This window comes from Aythya marila (assembly GCF_965140915.1).
Source record: "Aythya marila genome assembly, chromosome: W".
NCBI classification, from domain to species: Eukaryota; Metazoa; Chordata; class Aves; order Anseriformes; family Anatidae; genus Aythya; species Aythya marila.
The window spans coordinates 323,213-343,059 of record NC_139081.1 but is presented as its reverse complement, the minus strand read 5'-3'; the positions used below and the strand labels follow the sequence as shown (position 1 = coordinate 343,059).

Genomic DNA, 19,847 nt, shown 5'->3' with positions numbered 1-19,847 from the left:
GCTATCTCCATCTTACATATCTGCATTTCATTTGGAGAATATGAACTCTCAGACATTACTGAAAATGCTGACATACAGTTTGTAAAATTTAAAATAATACCACAAGTTTCTAACATTTCTTAATAAATAGGACTAGCTATTCATATCCTACTGAGGTATGTTTGCTATAGGTCAAAGAAATCAGGTAAATAACAGCAACAAAAAAGCATTTTTATTTTCTTAAAACCAGTGAAGAAATTAAGTTATTAAAGCCTTCCTAGTAGACTGTTGCTTTATGGAACATGCACTTCATTTTCTGTTGCTGACAACTATGATTGTACTTAATGATGATCTGTTCTTGTAATTGATTTCTTGCAGACCTACAAGAACAATCAAATGACAGACCTTTTGGTAAGTAGTTTTGTGGTTGTAATGAACGCTTTTATTTCTTATCTAGGAGGTAATGTTGCTTCTGAATTTTGCTTCTTCTGTCATTGCTTATGAAATAACTTGTGAAATAGCTGCAGGGAGGAAGACGCCTGCATTTCTATAGCCCTTTATAATGTTTGGTTGCCCTTTAAGTAGTAAGCTGTGATGAAGGCACCAGATTTTTAGTGACTTGGTGGAGTGTCTATGACTTCTCGCCTGTTTCAGTTTACGGTTATAAATTCCTCTGGCTGTGACCTTAACAAGTGTGTTACACCATTATTTTGAATACTTCTGTGGTTGGAGATCATGGCATTAGGGTGAGGTGAGTAAAGGGATTGGTGTTGTCTGCTAAGAGAGTATGTTGTGCCTGCAAACTCAGCTTCAGCTGTGCACAGTGCGTGGAGGCATTGATCCTGAGCTGCAGCTTGTTGAGGTAGATGGGTAAGGATAGGTGTTTTGAAGAACATTTGGTGGGTTTTTTTTTAATCACATTCTTCACATTGCATCATAGATTTGACTGTGGTCAGGCGAGTTGACTTTGTCAGTGCCAAACCAGGTGGAAGGGTTGCCAGACTATGTCAAAATCTTACTTCTCTCAGGCTCATCAGCATGAGGGGGAGTGTAAGTGCAGTTCTGGCTCATCTTTTCTAAATTGTATAGCAAACTCACACTTTTAAAAGTATTTTTCAACATCAGTCTTCTACTGTCACTATACATCTTTCTCTGCCATTAAAATAGTCCATGCTGTTCAAGACCTTGAAGGTTTTTCAGCTGTAAGAATGTTAAAAGCAAGTTGGGAATCTTGCTAAAGGAATTGAAATGTTAGATGCTGAGGCTATGGACAAAGGCTGTCTCCTGGTTAGTGGGGTTACAGGCTCTGAAGCAGATTTGGGGCAGTCATATGATCCTATTTGCAACCAGAGCAGTAGGACAAAAATTCCTGTTGGAGAGGAGAAGTAACAAATAAACCAGAGGAGAAGTGCCTTACTTTGAATAAATGCCTTTCTGTACCTTGGTGTAAAATTTTTGGATAAAAATGAGACTACCTGTCTCTGAAGCACTTCTGTCAATGTAGATTATTTTTTCTTTTGTTTCATAGCTGCTCTGTTTCCTCGGGACAGAAATACTTCTGGCTGTGTTAAAATCAGCATGAATATATCTCAGGATATAAGAACGTTGTTAGACTTCCCTCCCAGTTTTGTAAATTCATCTTCTCTCAGTTTTTAACTACAGCAACAGAAGAAGAGGCCCGAAGAAAAGGGACCTTTTGTTTAGCAACCAAAGAAACCTTAACAAACAGAAAAAAATGACTTTTTACTTCTGACCTAAATAAAGTTTTCTGTTATTTAAGTAAAAGCTTCTACTTCAAACATACTATGTTTTAGCAAGATGTGAATGTAGGAATTGGAGATATGAAAGTGGTCTTTTGTGTGTGGTGGTTTTTTGTTTGCTTTGTTTTATTTTTAAGAAGCACAAGATTTTGTGAATCTGCAGGTTCCTTTCAGTTGTCATAATGCTGGCCTGAGGGGTGGGAGAGGTGGAATATAACCGGCCATACCTTTAGCAACTTAGCGTAAGAATTTCCATGTTTATTAAATTTCTTTCTGTATGGAGGAATTCAGTAATTGTGCTTTCAGGAAAAGTTAAATGACATATAGCCTTAGTGACTCACTTCTTGGTAAATTATCCAGTCTTAAATGCCTCACAGTTCAGATATGTTGACTGTCAGAACATGCTGAAATGTTTCTTTGTTCTTTGAATGAGAATTGAGTTAGCTGTATAGCTGATACAGAATGACTTGCAAGTATTGTGCCTGAAGTGAGGTTGGATACTATTGTTGCTTTGATATAAATTAAATTTAAGGTACTGAATCTAGGGAATACAACAAATGTGCTGCTGTTTTGTTTTCCCTTTGTCTTTGCAGCAACAGACAAAGTAGCTCTCTTAATTGGAAATATGAACTACTGGAATCACCCCCGACTCAAGGCTCCAATGGTGGATGTCTATGAATTGACCAACTTGCTAAGACAGATGGATTTCAAAGTTGTTTCTTTGCTGGATCTTACTGAGTCTGAGATGCGAAATGCTGTGGATGAATTTTTGCTTCTCCTCGACAGAGGAGTATATGGTAAGAACAAGTGGGATCCCTTCTGAAGTAGGCCAGTTTCATGACGTGAAACACACAAACATCTTGTATCTACCTCTGCCAGTTCCCTGTATGTGACAATAAAACAAACTTCATTGCAAATAGTATGTATGTGGAGTGGGAAAAGTTAAACACACCCACCAGCATCCTTAGACTTTAGTTTAAAAACATTACTGTTACTTTATTATTGGAACAGATAAAATCTTTGCACTTTTTTCTTTAACCACACCTAAAACTGCAGTGTACTTCTGTGTTCGATACTATCAGTGTGTTTGTCTGCCAACAGCTGCTGCATCTGTGTAGTGTGTTTGACAATGTACTCTGCAGAAAATGCGCATTTCTGCTAATCTTACAAGCAAGAGCAAGTGTTGTGTCTTCTGTATTATTGTGTTACAGCTAAGAGCTCGTAACAGAGTAGTCAAAAATGTGTAACTGCAGTATGCAAGACTACGTGTAGTCTTGAACAGCAGTCTGTGCTGGTCTTAAGAGATCTTTTAAATACCTTCTTCTTAAACACCTTCTCTGTCCTCCTTCCCCCTTTCCTGTGCCTACAAGTTGCTGTTTTGGTTAAGGTTGACCAGCCCCTTGGTGTGTTCAGGCTCCTAGTTTGCATTTCTGCTGAGAAAGTGGGGAACAGCCAGAAGTACAGCATGCAGTATGTTCTGAGCTTGTTCATGGGACTGGGACCTTTCTGTTCATCCTCTGTCTTTCTACTGGCTGTCTACAGACTGCTCTTTACTTCTGGACTTCCATCCTTCTGGAGCTCTTTGGGAGGGGATGCTGTGCTCTCTTAGTCCTTGCTCACCAGATCTTTAAAGAACAGAGGAAGAGGTGTGCTTTTCTCTGCCTTGACAGACAGTAAGCTGCACTCTGATACCAGGTGTGTTGGGAGTCGGGGGGGAAATCATGTTTTGTTCTCTTTCTGCCAAGTTTTCAGGTTAAGTAGAAATCCTTATTTTTTGGATTGCAGGTTTCTTTCAATTGTCATGATACTGGCCTGGCAAGCACAGAGTTTTTCATAAAGTCTTAAAGAGGGAGTGAAAAAGTTCTCCAAAGCTGTATTTCTACTCCAAACTCAGATACAGCTATTATTTCACATCTTTGTGGACAGTCTGAATGCAGAGTGTTCTCTGTGCACATTATGTGGGAAACTTAATACGCAGTTACATTGCTTAACCAGGCAACAGCCCTCTAAATTGCACCATCACTTTAATAATTGTTCTGCAACATCTTACCAATACTGGTTTAAGTTACAGGAGTAAAAATTAAGCATACTGAAAGGTGTGTGTTTAACACATCTCTTTTTTTTTCCCCTATGTTCTTGTTAATTGGAGTCACATTTATTTATCAGATACCTGTAACATAATATTAATAAGAATTTTAAGCTGTCCTCTACATATTGCATAGCAGTTGCCTTCTTCTTGGATGAAGACTAACCAATCAAGTCTGATACATGTTGTGCTGGTATGCACTGATTCTTAGATGATTAGGCAAGACAAAGAATTTATGAATAAGCTTTGAGAGAGAAAGCACAAGGTTGGAACCAGTGGCTGTGCTGGCTGGGACATGATGGAATTGATCCACTCAGCAAAAAACCTTGATGCCTTAGGTGGAAAAGGCCTAGAATGACACAACTTGAATTGGGGAAAAAAAAAAAAATTGTTTTGGTGGGCTCTGAGAAGCATGCTGCTGAATGCCCCCATCTTTGTCATTTTTTCTAAATGCTGTTTGCATAAATAACTGTAGAAATCCTTTAGAACAGAGATCAGAAAGCTCATCCAATTGTACTGTTTAAATTGCAGAATTTTTATAGTAATATCCAGTCAAGAAAACATTGTTCAATTATTTTTTGTAACACAAGGTCAAGTTATTTCTTAGTATGACTTTTTAAATGGTGTGTTACCTGATGCTCTGTGCAGAACTGGATGATCTGACATTTGGGCATTTACATCAGAGCCAAAACTCGTATGATATGGGAACTAATTATGGCAGTAAAGTTTAGTAGACTTTCTGGTAGCTGTTTTTGGTTTTGTACCCTGGGGGATAGATGGGCTCATGCATTTGAGTGAGCTTTTAGATTCTTGCACCTTCTATTTTTTTTTCTTCTGTAATTGTTGACAAGAATTTAGAAAATAAAGTACTGAAAGGCATTAACAAGTTTCTCACCAGCAACATATGAAAGCTCTTATAAGCCATGTTTTGGCAGTTATATTTTCCCAGCAAGTTGATATTTCTGAAAGAAAAGCAGAGTGTTCTTTCAGTAGTGTTTGACAATAACTATGTCGTGATCGCTTTGTTCTTTCTGGATAGTGTCTACTAATGTCTTAAAGCATATAAAAGATGCTGTCAGGGCACAAATAGATGATGATTTATTGCATTTTTAGTGGGCATAGCTCCAAACAGAAGCATAGCAGATACTCCTGATCAGTCCTTGTTACACATACTCGTGATGCCTAGTATGACATTGGGTAATTGCTGCTTACTGCCAGGAAACTGGCATTTCAGATATTGTTCCTTAAGAGCAAGGCTAGTAAACAACATGATGATGATGGTCTCCTCTAATGTCTTAGTTCATGTTGTATTAAATGTAATGTGCAATTAGTATTCTATCCTACGAAGGAGAAAAGCATGAACCTATATATTTTAAAGACTAAAAATAGTTAGGCTTTTTTCTTTTTAAAAAAAAAAAAAAAAAAAAAAAAAGCTGCTGATATCACTTAGACGCTGACGTCTGTGAGGAACTTGAGCCTACTTAAAATTGTTGTGCCAAAGTGTCTAATGAGGCCCTCCAAACATGTTTGCTTACTCTGGGTATGCAGAGGTTTATTTCTGATCTTGAGCTCGACAGATTAACTGTTGAAGGTACTTAGGAAAAAAAACAACACGCTACAGTTATCCACTCAAGGGAAAAATAAATAAATAAATAAATAAGAAACATAGTTATTTCTGAAATATTCCTATTCATTGGGAAAAGGCTCTGATATATCAGGTTCCTGCCCTTTCCAATACTTTTTCTACTGTAAAAAGACAGCATGCACCTCTATATTCAGTTTGTTTCGGTAGGATGAAGGTCAAGACACTTCTGCTTGCTTGACTTCGTGTTCCGAGTGCTCTGTAACAACAAAAAATCCTCCTGCACAAATGGTGTTGAGGACAGCTGTCCCAAAGCTGAGAATGGAAATGGCATGAATCTGTGGTGCGTTATCCAGGTATTTTGTAGCTCTGGATGCTTGTCTTTGCTCCCGAGCTTTTTTGCTGGCTGACGGGTGCTTATTTGCAGCTGCCATTCAGAGTGTGCTACAGGAGCCTTGCTGATCTGACATGAAGGAAACAGCCCTCAGGGTGCTTGCAGTCACATGGAGTAAAAACTTCAAGTTGGCATCAATTTTTTTCTCTCTCTGGTATTGTAAAGACAACATGGTATTCTTAGCGTAGGGCCCTGTGAGAATGGAGCTGTGACTGCTGCAGCGCAAACTCCACTGGCAGCAGGCAAAAAGCTGAGGAAAGCTGGAGGTCACCAGCTAGAGCGGTGACTGGGTTGGTGCTGTATGGTGCAGGTGTCTTGGCCACTGCCGTGAGTGAGCCAGGTCCACGTGCCATCGATTGAGTTGGGCAGATCTGCTGCTGGGTTTCCATAGTCCTTTAGCAATTATTTCCTTGTTTCGGATGGACGGGTGCATGTGAATATTGTTACTTACCGTCTGCATTCAAAGGGATGGCAAGTCCTGTTGTCAGGAAGCCATCTCACAGCAGACTTTGATTTGCCCTCATTGAACGTAATCTGTGGGACATGTTGGAAAAAGGTAACTTTTAGCTGTGGGGAATGGTACTGTTGGGATTTATTGCTTTATGTATAATATATTCCACTAGTCCATATCCGCTGTTCCTTTCTAACTGATTTTTTAATTAAAGAAAGCAAGTTATTAACTTCATTGTTAGGAAGCAAAACAATCCAATGAGGAGGCAATGGGAACATAAGTAAATGTTCTGTTTTAACATAGCCCCAACTGATTAATTTGGGCTTGAAAAACAAATGGAAGTATTTCAAAGATGTTAGCTTTGTGTTTTTTCTGCTTTTTTTTTCTTGATTTAACATAGTAAACCTTGCAAAAACTGAAGATAAACTGATATGTTTTTAAATTTAAGACACTAGTTTCCTTCAGTCAGTCCAATTACTTACCTAACACATACTCAGATATATGATCTCAAATATATCCTCAATTTAGGTCCAGATCCAAACTCTGTGGAAAAGAAATATAGGAGTCCCTTTCACTTAAGGTGTGACACGAGATCACTGATGGTGGCACTTCATTTTTAACTTGTTTGAAACTAATGTTTTAATGACACATTTAAAATTCTGTGCCCTTTAGACATTTATAACAGTTTGAGTTAATTAAAAGGTCATTTTCCAAGATGCTGGCAGGTGAATAGCCATTAAGCTCTTGAAGTGAAGCCTTAAGTCCTGGAGTTTACCTTGTATGCACTTGCTTGCTGCTTATCTTGACTATGCAAGTTTCCCATAAAAAGAAATTGAGCACTGCTGATTGAATGGAGCGGTTAGCAAGGTCTTGGCATAGGTGCTAATGACTTGAGAGCTTACAAGTAAAAGAAAACGCAAGGCTTAGTTTGAAGGGATATAGTTGTATCTTGGTATTCCTTTACAGGACGGGCAGGGCTGTGCAAGAGAAGTATTTTCAGTTGCTGTAGCTATCGGTAATGAAAAGGGAGAGCATGTAGCATGTCTACCTACGCAAGCTGACTTGAATATTGATCTTTTAGTATGTTAAGGTGAGGCTTGTTTTTAGTAAATATTCAAGTTCTATTGTGATACAAATTTCAGAGCTGCTTTTAGTAAGAATAAAGGCATAACAAGACCATGTCTACAGTTAGCATAAATTGTCGTGTCTGTGCTGACTTTGATTTAATTGCAGTGCTATGTACTAATTGAATATCTGACCCATGGACTGCTTTGTATAGATAAATAAAAACTTCTCTTAAAAAATGAAACTTGTTGATAAACAAAAACAGCACTGGAAACAGGAAAATTTCATTGGACAATACAAGCTTCTGGCATGTTTTGGCAGAAGTCATTAATTCCAAGATAGCCTAATTTTACTGCAAACTGATGTGACCTTAATGTTTCATGTTTTAATTCATATATGGATTAAATTTAACTTATAGATTGTAGTTCCCGTTTCAGAATTACAAAAAGCTTTTTTAATTACATGATTTATTTTCTTTATATAAAATTGTTGTGTGCTTTTTGAAGATTTTTAAATCTTTTAAATCTTGAAGATTTTTAAATCTTTAAATCTGTGCTTTTTGAAGACTTTTAAATCTTCAAAACTACTGTAGCCTTATGTATTGACACATGAAGATGATTGGAGGATAATTTGCTGTGTCTAGGAAATCATTTCTTTGTATAGCAGGAGTTATGGGTTCATGCAACTGTGAAAAGATATAAATGTCATCAAATAAAAATGAGTTGCTGGTAATTTGGTAATACAAATGTGCTCTGGAATCCTATCAAGTATAACCATGGAGTAATACTTTTTTCCCTATAAAAATTAAAAAAAAAAAAGCTGTCATAGTGTAAAACATATATTTCTTTCTTTCTTTCTTGTTAAACTAATTTTAAGAATTGCCAATGATAATAGTAAGCTTAAAAAGAAAAGAGAATAGTTCTAAAGGTGGCAGTTTTTCCTCTACAAAAAAAAAAAGTCCAACCAAACTGTTCAGGGTTATCTTTTCTGTCTGTAAAATCTGCACTGACTCTTAGCTACACAAAGCTTTGTAGTTGCACATGTGGAGAAGCTGTTTTACAGTTGGCACGGTTCCTTGCTTATGTCTGAGAGTTATATATAGTAGATAACAGATTATTTCTGTTAGAGGTCATAACTCTACTTAAAACACTTCAAGAGTATTTAGCTATCTTTATTTGTGTGATTGATATAAGTATCGAATTGATTCTGTTTCATGAGTTGAAAATTGTTTTTTTTTGTTTTTTTTTGTTTTTTTAACTTCTCTGCACATTGTGAAATTTATGTTACTTTTTTTTTTTTATCTCCTCCTCTTCCTTCCTGTTTTAACAAAGGCATAGTGATACCAAAAAACCTACTTGGAGTATCTTGAAGGATCTTAATCTCCCTCAGATGCGTAGTGCGCATGAAATTTTTTAACATGTTAAAATTGATGGGAATGTTGCAGTGTACTCTTGAGCTGTGTTTTCAGTTAAATCTGTTTGATCTCTCAGGTTTGTTGTACTATGCTGGCCATGGCTACGAAAACTATGGAAACAGTTTCATGGTTCCTATTGATGCTCCAAATCCCTACCGATCCGCGAACTGTCTGTGTGTACAAAACATCCTCAAATTAATGCAGGAAAAAGAGACGGGGCTCAACGTATTCCTGTTGGATATGTGTCGGAAAAGGTATAATTTAATCTAATAGTTCATGAATACTGAGAAGTGTTGTTAAATGTTTGAGGGGTGTTTCTGGTTTGTGATAGAGGGGGAGAGAGTATAATGATAGTAGTTCCAGGAACCAGCTGTGAAGTTCAGTTTATTCACTGCAGTAAGAGATTAAAATGCAGCTTACTTTTAAAATGAATGAATGAAATTGAACATTTGCTTTGGGAAAATAGCAAAGGATCTTGAGGGAAAGCTGGACTTCAAGCTTAAGAGAAATCTTTAACCTGGGCTGAGTATACACTGTTCTCAAACATTCCTGGTTCTGAAAATCTATGGCCTGCACCTGAGCTTTTTTAAAGTCAATAGAATTTATTCATAGGCTTATTTTGTCTTTGGCCTTGGATGGATATATGAAGCTGGGGACTAGACTTTCCATTTCCATGTGCAGATGCTTGCCTCTTGATTTGAATTACATCTTTTTCTTCCCTTTTTTTTGGTGGTGGTTTACAAATTATAAAGCATCAGTGTGACTAGATAAAAGTGAAATTAGGCATCTTGAAGAAGAAGAATGACCCTTCTCCCCTTGCATCGTTAACCATCTTTATCATTACAGGAAGGAAGGAGAATCCATATGATCAAAAGCATGTTAATTTGACAGAAGGGCTCAAGTGAAGTACTTATTTTAGAACTCTTAAGAGGCATGAATTTGGTGGACTGCTTTTATGCTGGGGATGTTGTATCTTTATTTAGAAATTAAAAATCAACTGGCTCATCATTTTTTTCTAAACAAAATACTGTTTTCTTTACATGTTCAGAGAATACTATGTCCTATTAAACTTGCACTTGAAATTAGCTCTTCAGCCAGCACCTCTGAATTTGGTCTCTATGGAATGTTTCATAACGGAAAATTGCTAGTGCTTTAATGTTTGTGGAGCTTTTAAACCTCACTGCTAATGAAATGCCAGTGACCCAATTCAGCTTCACAATCTGCTGTGCGATTAGCTACATAAGCCTCATGTTAACTGTGCAGACACCACCATCTTTTGAAAGACAGAATTAATATAGTTTATGTTATAACCTAAAGTGGCTAGTTATAAGACATTTTTGCAGAGATTTTAGCCAAATTAGCACTGTATTGCTTAATATATCATTCCCTCATATAGTTAACGTGATGTTTGACTGACTCTTTGAATTCTCTCCATGGAGAGTGTTGATGGTGCTGCTTTTGTCTAGAAGGAGTGACTAGAACTGTGGGAGAAAAATAATGTTTCTAAACTATGCTGGTTTGATATTTTGAACAACTATGGAGTTGGTTACTATTATTAGTTCTCAAAATATTCTTTTGTTTCCTCTTATTGCAGAAATGAATATGATGATACTATACTTATCTTAGATGCTCTGAAGGTTACAGCCAACATTGTTTTTGGATACGCCACGTAAGGAAACTTTTCTCCTGCTGTGCTGCAGATATTTTGAAGCCAGAAGATATCACTGAGATTGTGTAGCTAATCTTTTACAGAAAATACCAACTGTTGTGTTAAGGGACTGATAACTTGTATTGGTATCTGTATCCTCAGACTACCTTTTGGACTTCATTCTTTGAATGATTCCATGGTCTACTGATCATGGATATCCATATATATTCCTGGTATTTAATGTTCCTATTCAGGTGTAAGGGAATGCCAGTGAGAGAACTGCATTCAGCAGCAAATCAGAAACTGCTAGACAATATTTCTGATTATTTTTAATGGCTACTTGTAGGAATTCTCTAATTATCTGAATACTATTTATTAGAGATTTTAAAAGCACACAGAATGAAAAAGCAAATTTTACCCTCAAACCTATAATGTTTGTGCTGATGGGGAAGTGGGAGTTTTGTCTTGTGTGTTCCTAATGGTGCTTACCAGTCTGTCCACTTGTATAGGAAGTCACGTACTGTTGAGGGACTGATTAATTTTAACCTACCTACTGTACCCTCTGCAGTTATGTCTCCTCTGCAAATGCAAATTAAATTTATATTAAAAAATGTATACGTATATATAAGACAAATTAATCATTTTTTAGAAGAGTGGCATATAGACTGTCCCTGCTTTTTTTGCTTCATGTAGGTGTAATACATAGTTACACCTGCAAATGAAACTACTTGAAGAGGTTACTTTGCAGATATCTGTATAACCTCTTGCTATTAGTTTTCAAATGATGTGAAATACCTATTGAACAGAAATAGTCAAGAGCTTTAGTGAAATCTTCCATGAGCATTTCAAGCCTCTCACATAAACAGCTAATATTGCCTCTGGTCTATGGCTTGGTTGTAAGTGAAATCTTCCCAGGATGAGTTGCTTGCAAATGAAGAGCAGGTTGACCATAAACCTGCTGTATAAGGGCTTCTTTCTCCCACTTCCAAATGTTATTCCTTTTGTCTTCATGTTGATCTTAGTCATGCAGCTGTTGCAGTGCGTTGTTTTTTGTTTTGTTTTGTTTTCCCCTTGTCACTGGTTGTCTTGTAGGTGCCAAGGAGCAGAAGCTTTTGAGATTCAGCAGTCAGGGCTGGCCAATGGAATTTTCATGAAGTTCTTGAAGGAGCGTCTGTTAGAAGACAAAAAGATTACTGTACTGCTTGATGAGGTTGCAGAAGGTGAATTGCAGCTTACTACACTAGTCAATTCTTACTAAAAACTTATTTGCTTAACTGTCATTCTTCTCATGGCAAATGTTACACTACTTTAGCTCTGCCTGCATCCGTTTTCCCTGTGCTTCCCCAGATGTTGTGTCTCTTACTGCTTAGTCTGTGCTTTCAGGTTAATGTCCCATGCTGTAGATATCCTGATGTGTGACATTATCTCATGCTTGAGCTCAGAGTGCAAAGACTGATTTCACAGAGGAGAGCATGATGGCAGCTTCTGTTGGGATTTGCAGTGGAAGTCTTCTCCCAACAAGTAAACAGGAGGGTGAGGAGGGAGGTAATATAGAAGGCAGATAAGTCCTGTGTTAAGAAATAGAACTGGCAACCTCTAAAAGATCTGAGGACTGCACTAAACAAAATACAAACGCAGTACATAGTGTTCCCACTGCTTGAGAGTTCCAGCTGCTCAAAAGAAGTGTGTCTGCACTGGTTGTTTCAGTCAGCTAGTGTGTGCGCATTTGGTAGCGTGAGGAAAAATCGCATCAGGCAGTGAGACAACTGCTGTGAGTATTACCAGATGCTGGGTATTAGTGAGTACAGTGGTACACTGGTGATACTCACATTAAAAGTGCTGTATGTAAATGATGAACAGTGTTTGCACAGCATCAAGGCCTTCTCTATTCCTGACTCTGCTCTGCAGTGAATAGGTTCAGGGGTGCGCAAGAGGTGGGGAGGGGACACAACTGGGCAGATGACCTGAGCTAACCAAAGAGATATTCCATACCATATGCAGTAACACTTAGCAATAAGAGAGAGGAAGAGGTTTAGGAAAGTTAGCTATCTTTTGCTTGGCAACTGGCTGGGCGTTGGTCTACACAGGGGTGGTGGTGAGTGCCTTTGTATCGCTTCTTTTTTTTTTTCGTCTTTCCACTTCTCCTTCCATTATCAAACATGTTTTATTTTTTATCTCAAGCTTTCTTGCTTTTATGCTTCTTTTCCTTCTCCCTTGTCCCACTGGAAGTGGGTGAGGGAGGGAGTAAGCAAGCAGTTGTGTGGTGCTTGGCCATCTACCAGGGTTAATCCACAACATCTTATGAATAAATAACTGAAAGGAATACTTCTGAAACTACAAGTTGGTATCAAAGTGTTCATACTGTCATAACCATAGCAGCTATGCCACTGCTACATTGTATAGTCAATTTATTTAGAATTTCAGCAGCAATGATCTTGAGAGAAACTATGCATCTTGTTTTTAGATATGGGCAAGTGTCACCTTACCAAAGGCAAACAAGCTTTGGAGATCCGCAGCAGTTTGTCTGAGAAAAGGGCATTAACTGATCCCATTCAACAAACCATATCTTCTGCAGAGTGTATGGCACGGAACCTACAGTGGGCTAAAGCTCATGGTATGGTATGATCTACCTTTAGGTGATACTACTTGAATGGTGGGAATGTCATATTAGGATGTTACATCACTAGAACTAAACTAGTTCCCTCGAAAATAAGAGGATGTACATTCTTTATAATCTCTAGTCCATAAGCCATAATTCTGAATAGAAATTGAAGAAATTCAAGTTCATATCTTGATTTTCATTAGTGTGTTCAGATGTTAGAATTTTTTGTGTTGTGAACCTGAAGTTTTTCGTGCTGTCACATTCAAAGTTTATTATAAAGCTATCTCTGTGTCTCCTGAATATACAGTACTGTATTAACCTTACTGATTTGATTACGGATACATAAACATATTCTTGGGTCAGTATTCTATGTATGTAGCATTAGATGTTGCCTTGCTAGTTGCATGGTGATTGGAAAGAAACCTTGGAATTGAAAGATTGGAAAGAAGTTGAAAAGTCAGCTCTATGGCAATGTTAGTCAGTTACCTTCTGATACTGCATCTAGCAAACAATATTGCTGCCAGGTTAGCTTCTAAGAGTTGCTTCTGCGTGACTATGTAAGCAATAGGTAGAGGGAGTACACAAGGAAAGGTCTGTATCTTCTAAAGTTTTTTAATATTCCCAAAGAGTAATAATAGAAAATACATACTTCTATTTAGAATGTAATGATGTGTTATTTACTTGCAGAGCTTCCAGAAAGTATGTATCTCGAATTCAAATGTGGTGTTCAGATTCAGTTGGGGTTTGCAGCCGAGTTTTCCAATGTCATGATAATCTACACGCGAATAGTAAAGAAGCCACCTGAAATAGTAGTTTGCAGAGCCTACGTTACAGACTTCGCACTTGTAAGTGCTTTCTGTAGGTGTCTTGGTGTGATCTCCCTCCACTGAAGTTGAAAACTGTCAGGTCTGTCCATGTCAAACTGCACCTTTTGTAATAAAGTGAATCTAAAATACTGAAACCAGGTGCTTACATGACTGTCTCTGTACATATACAGCAACATATTTTTATATGTGGTCATCTTTTTCAAAGTCACCTTTTTATTGTCATTATAACATTAGGTAGTTACATTTAATTGAGTGAGTTAAATGTCAATAGCTTCTTTTTGGGCCTACGGCACGTCTACCTTGCAGTACAAGGTTTCTTAGAATTTAGTGTTTTCTTTACAGCTGGGTGATCTTTCTGGTTCCATTGATGTTACTCAGCTCAGTGCAGTAAGGTGAAGGGTAAGAGTAAAACTGGAAGTTCCTTAGGTGCAGGAAACCTTTTCTGGTGTTTAATAAACAGGACACTTTTGATGCTTGGTGAAGAAAGCATTTCAGTTAATGTGCATAATAAAGATGTGTCTCTGTAGCCCACAGAATTGCTGTTATGGTACTGTACTTCAGCTGATTTCAAAGGAATAGTCAGCAGAAGAGGGTAACCTAAATAAATAACCTCTTCTGCCTGTGACTAATAGTGGTTTCAGCAGCTTCTGCAAGTAATCCAAGATGGGTGTTCTTTCCTTTTAAGAAGAAGCAAATGTTGACTTCATAAAAAAAATAAATGTTCCTAACTGTTTTATGATCTACAAGTTCTGTACCTTCAGATGAGTTATCATTTCTTTCTTGCAATAGGACCTGGATGTGGATCCTAAAGAGGCCAATAAAGGAACTCCTGAGGAAACTGGAAGCTATTTAGTATCAAAGGACCTTCCCAAACACTGCCTCTACACCAGGCTAAGTTCACTCCAAAAACTAAGGGTTAATATAAATTGTTCCTCGCAAGTTTGTTCAGATAGCATAGATTAATCATGTCGCTTTGCAGTTCTGTTGAGTTGGCTGTGTATTGTTTGCATGGTAGGTAACAGGTTCTGGAGACATACGCAACATACCAGATTTAAATCCTAGCTACTTAGAAGGGAGAATGACTAATAGCAACACTTAGTGACTATAACTAGTTCCTCCGCTGTAAAATAAAAGCCAGAGAATCAATGCATGTGCAATCCCAATGCCATTGTGCAAGGCACTTTGTATTTTCTAGGATTGTACTGAACTTTGACAGGATGATTATTTTTATGATCATCATCTTGTGCACATTGTGGAAATCTTCCTGTACCTTGTAGTACAGTAAGAGTGTGACCTGAAACATAGCTGCATCTTACAGTTATTAGAAGGAGATAAAAATGTTACATATTTCTATTCCAAGTTGTGTACTTGGATGAGGCTTTTGAAAGGTTCCCACTTCAGCATACTGTGGCGCTGTTAAGTTTATCTTTTGTATCTTTTTGTTATGAACATCTTATCTGGACATGGCTAGGTATCTTTTCTTAAATGCTTCTGGCAGGTGTTGTGATAAAAATGCTTCTAGAAATAAAGACTGTCAGGTGGGCAAGTATTAAGCAGATCAGGAGGTCTTCAGTAAAGTTCTGAGGTGTCCTTCGCCAGTAAAGGGGACAAAGTTTAATTTTACTCTGTTCTCTAAAATGTTCGGAGGAGTGGGCAACAGGGGAGGTTTTTTGTTGTCGTGTTGCCCTGCAGCAACAGAAAATAAAACTTTCTGGCCTGCAGCATATCTTGGGCATCCAGACTGCAACATAATTGAGAAATCCTGTCTGCCTGTCATGTACAGGGACATCTGATCTGGTTTACCTACATTTTAAGCAGTAGAGGGAAACTGAACCTTGAATTAGCATGAAATATGAGTTTGCAGAAAAAGCTTTATGATGAGTAGATTGCTTTTTGCAATCCCACAGAGTTCTTAAGAATATTAACACATCAGTCGAGAACCTCCACCTTTCAAGCAGCATGCATGTAACTAATGTGGTTAAGACTTGACTAATATGCGGTTTTAGCTCCTAAAATAGATCGGTGGTCTCCTCCATTAGTAGATTGTGCTTCTTGAAATTTTTCCTATTTGGCTTATTTAGAGAAGTATAACCTTCCCCCCCCCCCATTCTGTTTTGTAGGAACACTTGATCTTCACGGTTTGTTTGCACTATGAATATCCAGGAATAGAAGATACAATGGATGAAAGAAAGGAAGTTAATGTTGGGAAGCCCCTTATTGCTAAATTAGGCCTCCATCATGGATTCAAAAATAACTGCCTCCAGACCTGTTGTGTGACTAATAATCCTTTTCACAATCAAGTAGAATCAAGTCCAGTGGCAACTAACTACTACTTCCCTGGTCACTGCCAACCAAATTCCTGCCCAGGCGTTTACCATGGAAACCGTACTTGCTCAGACAGCGTTAGACAACCAGAGGCATGTTCTTGCAATGGGACTTCAAGAATATTAGCTTCAAGACATGAAGTACAGAATTACCAATCCCCTGCACAAAAAAGTAATGTGCCAGTAGAGACTACAGATGATACCGTTGAACTGGAATTCCTCCTTTCTGACAGCCTTAGGTTCTCTAAGCAGCAGTAGCTGTGATGTCTTCAGAACAGACCAGATATCATCTTCGGATAGGAGACTTTCCACAGTGCCTATCCATCTTCTGGATTTTGGGGACTTTGAGTCAAAGGGACCGGAGAGTCTAGAGGTGGTATTGGGAATGAGGATATGATGTGTGTTGGTTCATACTGCTCTCAGGGAAAACTTCTCAGATCTAAGGAGACAAAACTGGACTGATAGATTTAGGAATGAAAAGGCATGATTTTTTTTTTTTTTTGTCCTACCATTAGAAGCTTGATACATGCAAAAACACAAACTCAAGTTTCATATTCCATGATATGGCTGTCAGGCAACTAATGAACACAGGCAACCATACATCTCTGGCAGGAAACTTACTGTTTCAGATGCAGAATATGTATAATCCTGGTTATCATGTCAGAGTTTCTCTTGATAGTAGAGCCTTGGAACTTCCCAGCTGCTTCTCCTCCAGTACCTTCTGGAGTTACAAGATTTACTGTAAACATATGCTTCATAAATACTCTGTTTTTTAGAGAGGAGCTGCTCATCCTATACAAAAAAAAAAAACAACAACCCATGCCTAGCTGTTAGTGGGAAAAATGTTGACAGACTTAAGTAGGAAAATGAATTTCCATGTTCTCTATCATTTAATGTGATTTTTTAAAATCCATTAGCCCCCCCCCCCAAATGATAAATAATATTTTTCTCTCTTCCACCTTTCAGTTGTCTAGGATCCAGGGATTTCTTTTTATATACTGCATTAGAGTGAAGTTTTATGTGTTAGTATGTTGTAACAACCTGCTGTTGAGTATATAAGGTGACACATGAAGTAAATGAACTGAACGAAGGGGGAGCTTTTACAGAAGTGAAGATGTGGTGTTTTAATATGCAGTGTTAAGAATGTCTCCTTGAAGACTCCAGTTTCTTTTCTTCCTCATGTATATATTAAGATCAATCATTGACGTTCCTGTCCTTTGGATCTAGCTAATAATCAGCATTTACTGCATTTTGCATGTACGCTTCTGCCAGTGTTTGGCAGAAACTGACAGATGCTGAACTGTGCAAGGAAAGCAAAAGGTGAGGATGAGAAGAGGAACTGAGCTAATAAACTAACATCGCTTTGAGAGAGAGAATACTAGCTTACAAATAATCAGAGGAAACAAAATCAGATTCTTACTGTGGTGGATTGTTCTCAAGATAATGTTTGTCTCATATCACACACAAGATTTATACTGAGCTAGTTGCTGGAAAGGTGGTCTTTTTCTGTTCTGGAACACTAAATGGAAATGTCAGGGAGAAAAGTACCTGTTTGTTGCAAACAAAGGATTGTATAGGTAGTCCTGCAATAAAATATACTGAAGGCTGAAAGGGAACGGGCAAGATGAGTGAAAATTTTGAGGTTCTTCAGGCTGAAGTAGCGGGATGGTGTTTCTGGATATCAGCCAGTGTTTTTCTTGTGGTGATTTTAAAAGAACAAACAACCAAAGAACTACTCAAATGTTGTCTGGGCCAAATGAATTCATGTTCTTTCAAATAAAAAGGTTAAAGGAAAAGTCTAACCAATAACTGTGAAAGCCCAAGATAACAACTCCAGCATACACAAACATAAAACGTGTAAAGCTACTTCGAGTGCAGCCTGCAGAAGGTGAGAGCCAATGCCTTCAAGTCAGGGCCCGAGATCTTGCCTGTTTCCCTGCAGCCTCTATGTGTGTGCATTTGCTTTGGAGCGTAAAGGTGGAGTTAATCTCTCCGTGGGCTAGATGCCAAAAGCAAGCTAGGCTTCCAGGGCCTTTAGCTTTTAAAACCCGTAATTTTCCTATGCAATGCAGAGGTATAGGCACCTTCAGAAGGCAGGTGATCCTGTACTAAGAGGCAAACGAGCTCCTTCCATATGGTGCTTTACTACTTCGTTGACCAAAGGGAACAGATGGAACTCGTCTGGACTAGCTGTTATCTTTTTAGATAACACAGATTCTTTTGGTCTGTGTCCAGGAAAGGACAGTTTTGCTTACTGAACTGTTTTGCTTGTTCAGGTTGAATAGTTTGATCAAAAAGACACTCTTTTTCTAATGTTTTGTTTTAGAATACCTAGAAATATGTTACCTGCCTATGTGTATTTGGGGAAGATTGTGAGAAAATTGATGTTTTTATAAGTTTTTTGTTGTTGTTTTTTAAAAGGTTTTGACATGGTTTTTTGTGTTTGTTTTTTTTTTTTTTAGGTTTTTAAAAGACTTGGTACTTTGAAATCATGAAAATATGAGGGTGTGAGGTTACAGAGAGAAAACCTCTGTTAAAGAGAGTTTTCAGATACAGGCAGTAATCTCTCCTGCCTTGATAACACTGATAAGCAGCATTGCTTTAATTAGGACCCTCATCATGAAGTAATACTTTACTTTAGAAAAATTAAGTAGGTAGCAAAAAAAGTTGAAAATTTTGTTCTATTGATGTGATGGACAAACCAGCTTAAATCCTCAGTTGAGAACAGCACCTTCTGCTGCAATCCTCTGGCGTGTTGGCTGGATGCTCAGGGAGGGCTCTGCTTGGGCTATTAACGGCCTTGTTAACTAGATCTGCTGATCTTCAAATTAATTTGCACTGAAAAGTGGATATATGTATGTGGAAATTAATGTAGTTATTTCCAAAATGACAGCCATGCTTGAGGTAATCTGCAAATGAGCTTGAGTTTCTGATATCTCTTTTGGAGGGTATTAAATAGTGACCTATTTACTGAGGATTGAGATGTACCTGTGTGTTAATTATCCTGTGTAATTGACTTATAAATTGAAAGTATAGCTTGAGAAATGTTCTGGTACTGTAATATTTAGTCAATGTGTTGTCACAATTTTCTAATTACTATGAGAACTTATTTTATTTCTTATTCTTGAAATAAACTGTTGTCCACAAGATGTATCTGTGCATATGTAGATGCTGTATTGTCCTACTTCTTCCAATTTAAAAACAACAAAAAAATAAGTCAACAAAACCCCATTAAAAATGCATTTTGTAGAAAAAGTTTCTGTTTCTTAACGAGAAGGGCAAATCTGATTTGTGAGCTTCAATTCAGGTTGAGCACACCTGCACCCTGTTCCTGTACAGGTTTCTCAAACTATGCGCTTAGTAGTAGAGGATTTTATTTTTTATTTTTTTTTGCACTTTTCTATGCTTTCTAGCTTCTTCTATCTCAACCTGCCTGCTGGTTAAGCCAAGGTGATGTTTTTCCGTCACCTCACAGAGACATCCCAGCTAGTTTCAGCAGTATTTTGTCCATTTTCATGAGAAATGTAGATAAAGTTGTTTTGAAACCTTAAAAGCTGTCTAGAAGGCAAAGGACTCGCTGGCTGTATTTGTGTGCTCATTTGCAGGTGTGCTCTGACCTTGGTGACATGGGACAGGCTCCCAGGAGCGGCAGTGCTGGGCACGAGGAGCTGTCTCGGGGCACGGCTTAAAGCTGGCAGTGGGGCAGCTCCAACCT

The 19,847-nt window shown here is 37.9% G+C and overlaps 1 protein-coding gene across 2 annotated transcripts in view; it reads left to right on the top strand.

The window, feature by feature from the left end:
* Positions 1 to 19,299, top strand: part of LOC309889554 (mucosa-associated lymphoid tissue lymphoma translocation protein 1-like) — a 28,462-nt gene extending 9,163 nt beyond the window's left edge. For both annotated transcript variants that reach the window (XM_082782407.1, XM_082782406.1), the window contains 9 exons: positions 358 to 390; positions 2,333 to 2,536; positions 8,808 to 8,985; positions 10,326 to 10,400; positions 11,472 to 11,599; positions 12,844 to 12,993; positions 13,669 to 13,826; positions 14,598 to 14,723; positions 15,929 to 19,299. In XM_082782407.1, the coding sequence (XP_082638533.1) occupies positions 358 to 390; positions 2,333 to 2,536; positions 8,808 to 8,985; positions 10,326 to 10,400; positions 11,472 to 11,599; positions 12,844 to 12,993; positions 13,669 to 13,826; positions 14,598 to 14,723; positions 15,929 to 16,390 (1,514 nt within the window). In that variant the 3' untranslated portion in view covers positions 16,391 to 19,299. The remainder of the gene's footprint in view (positions 1 to 357; positions 391 to 2,332; positions 2,537 to 8,807; positions 8,986 to 10,325; positions 10,401 to 11,471; positions 11,600 to 12,843; positions 12,994 to 13,668; positions 13,827 to 14,597; positions 14,724 to 15,928) is intronic.
* Positions 19,300 to 19,847: the final 548 nt, after the last annotated feature.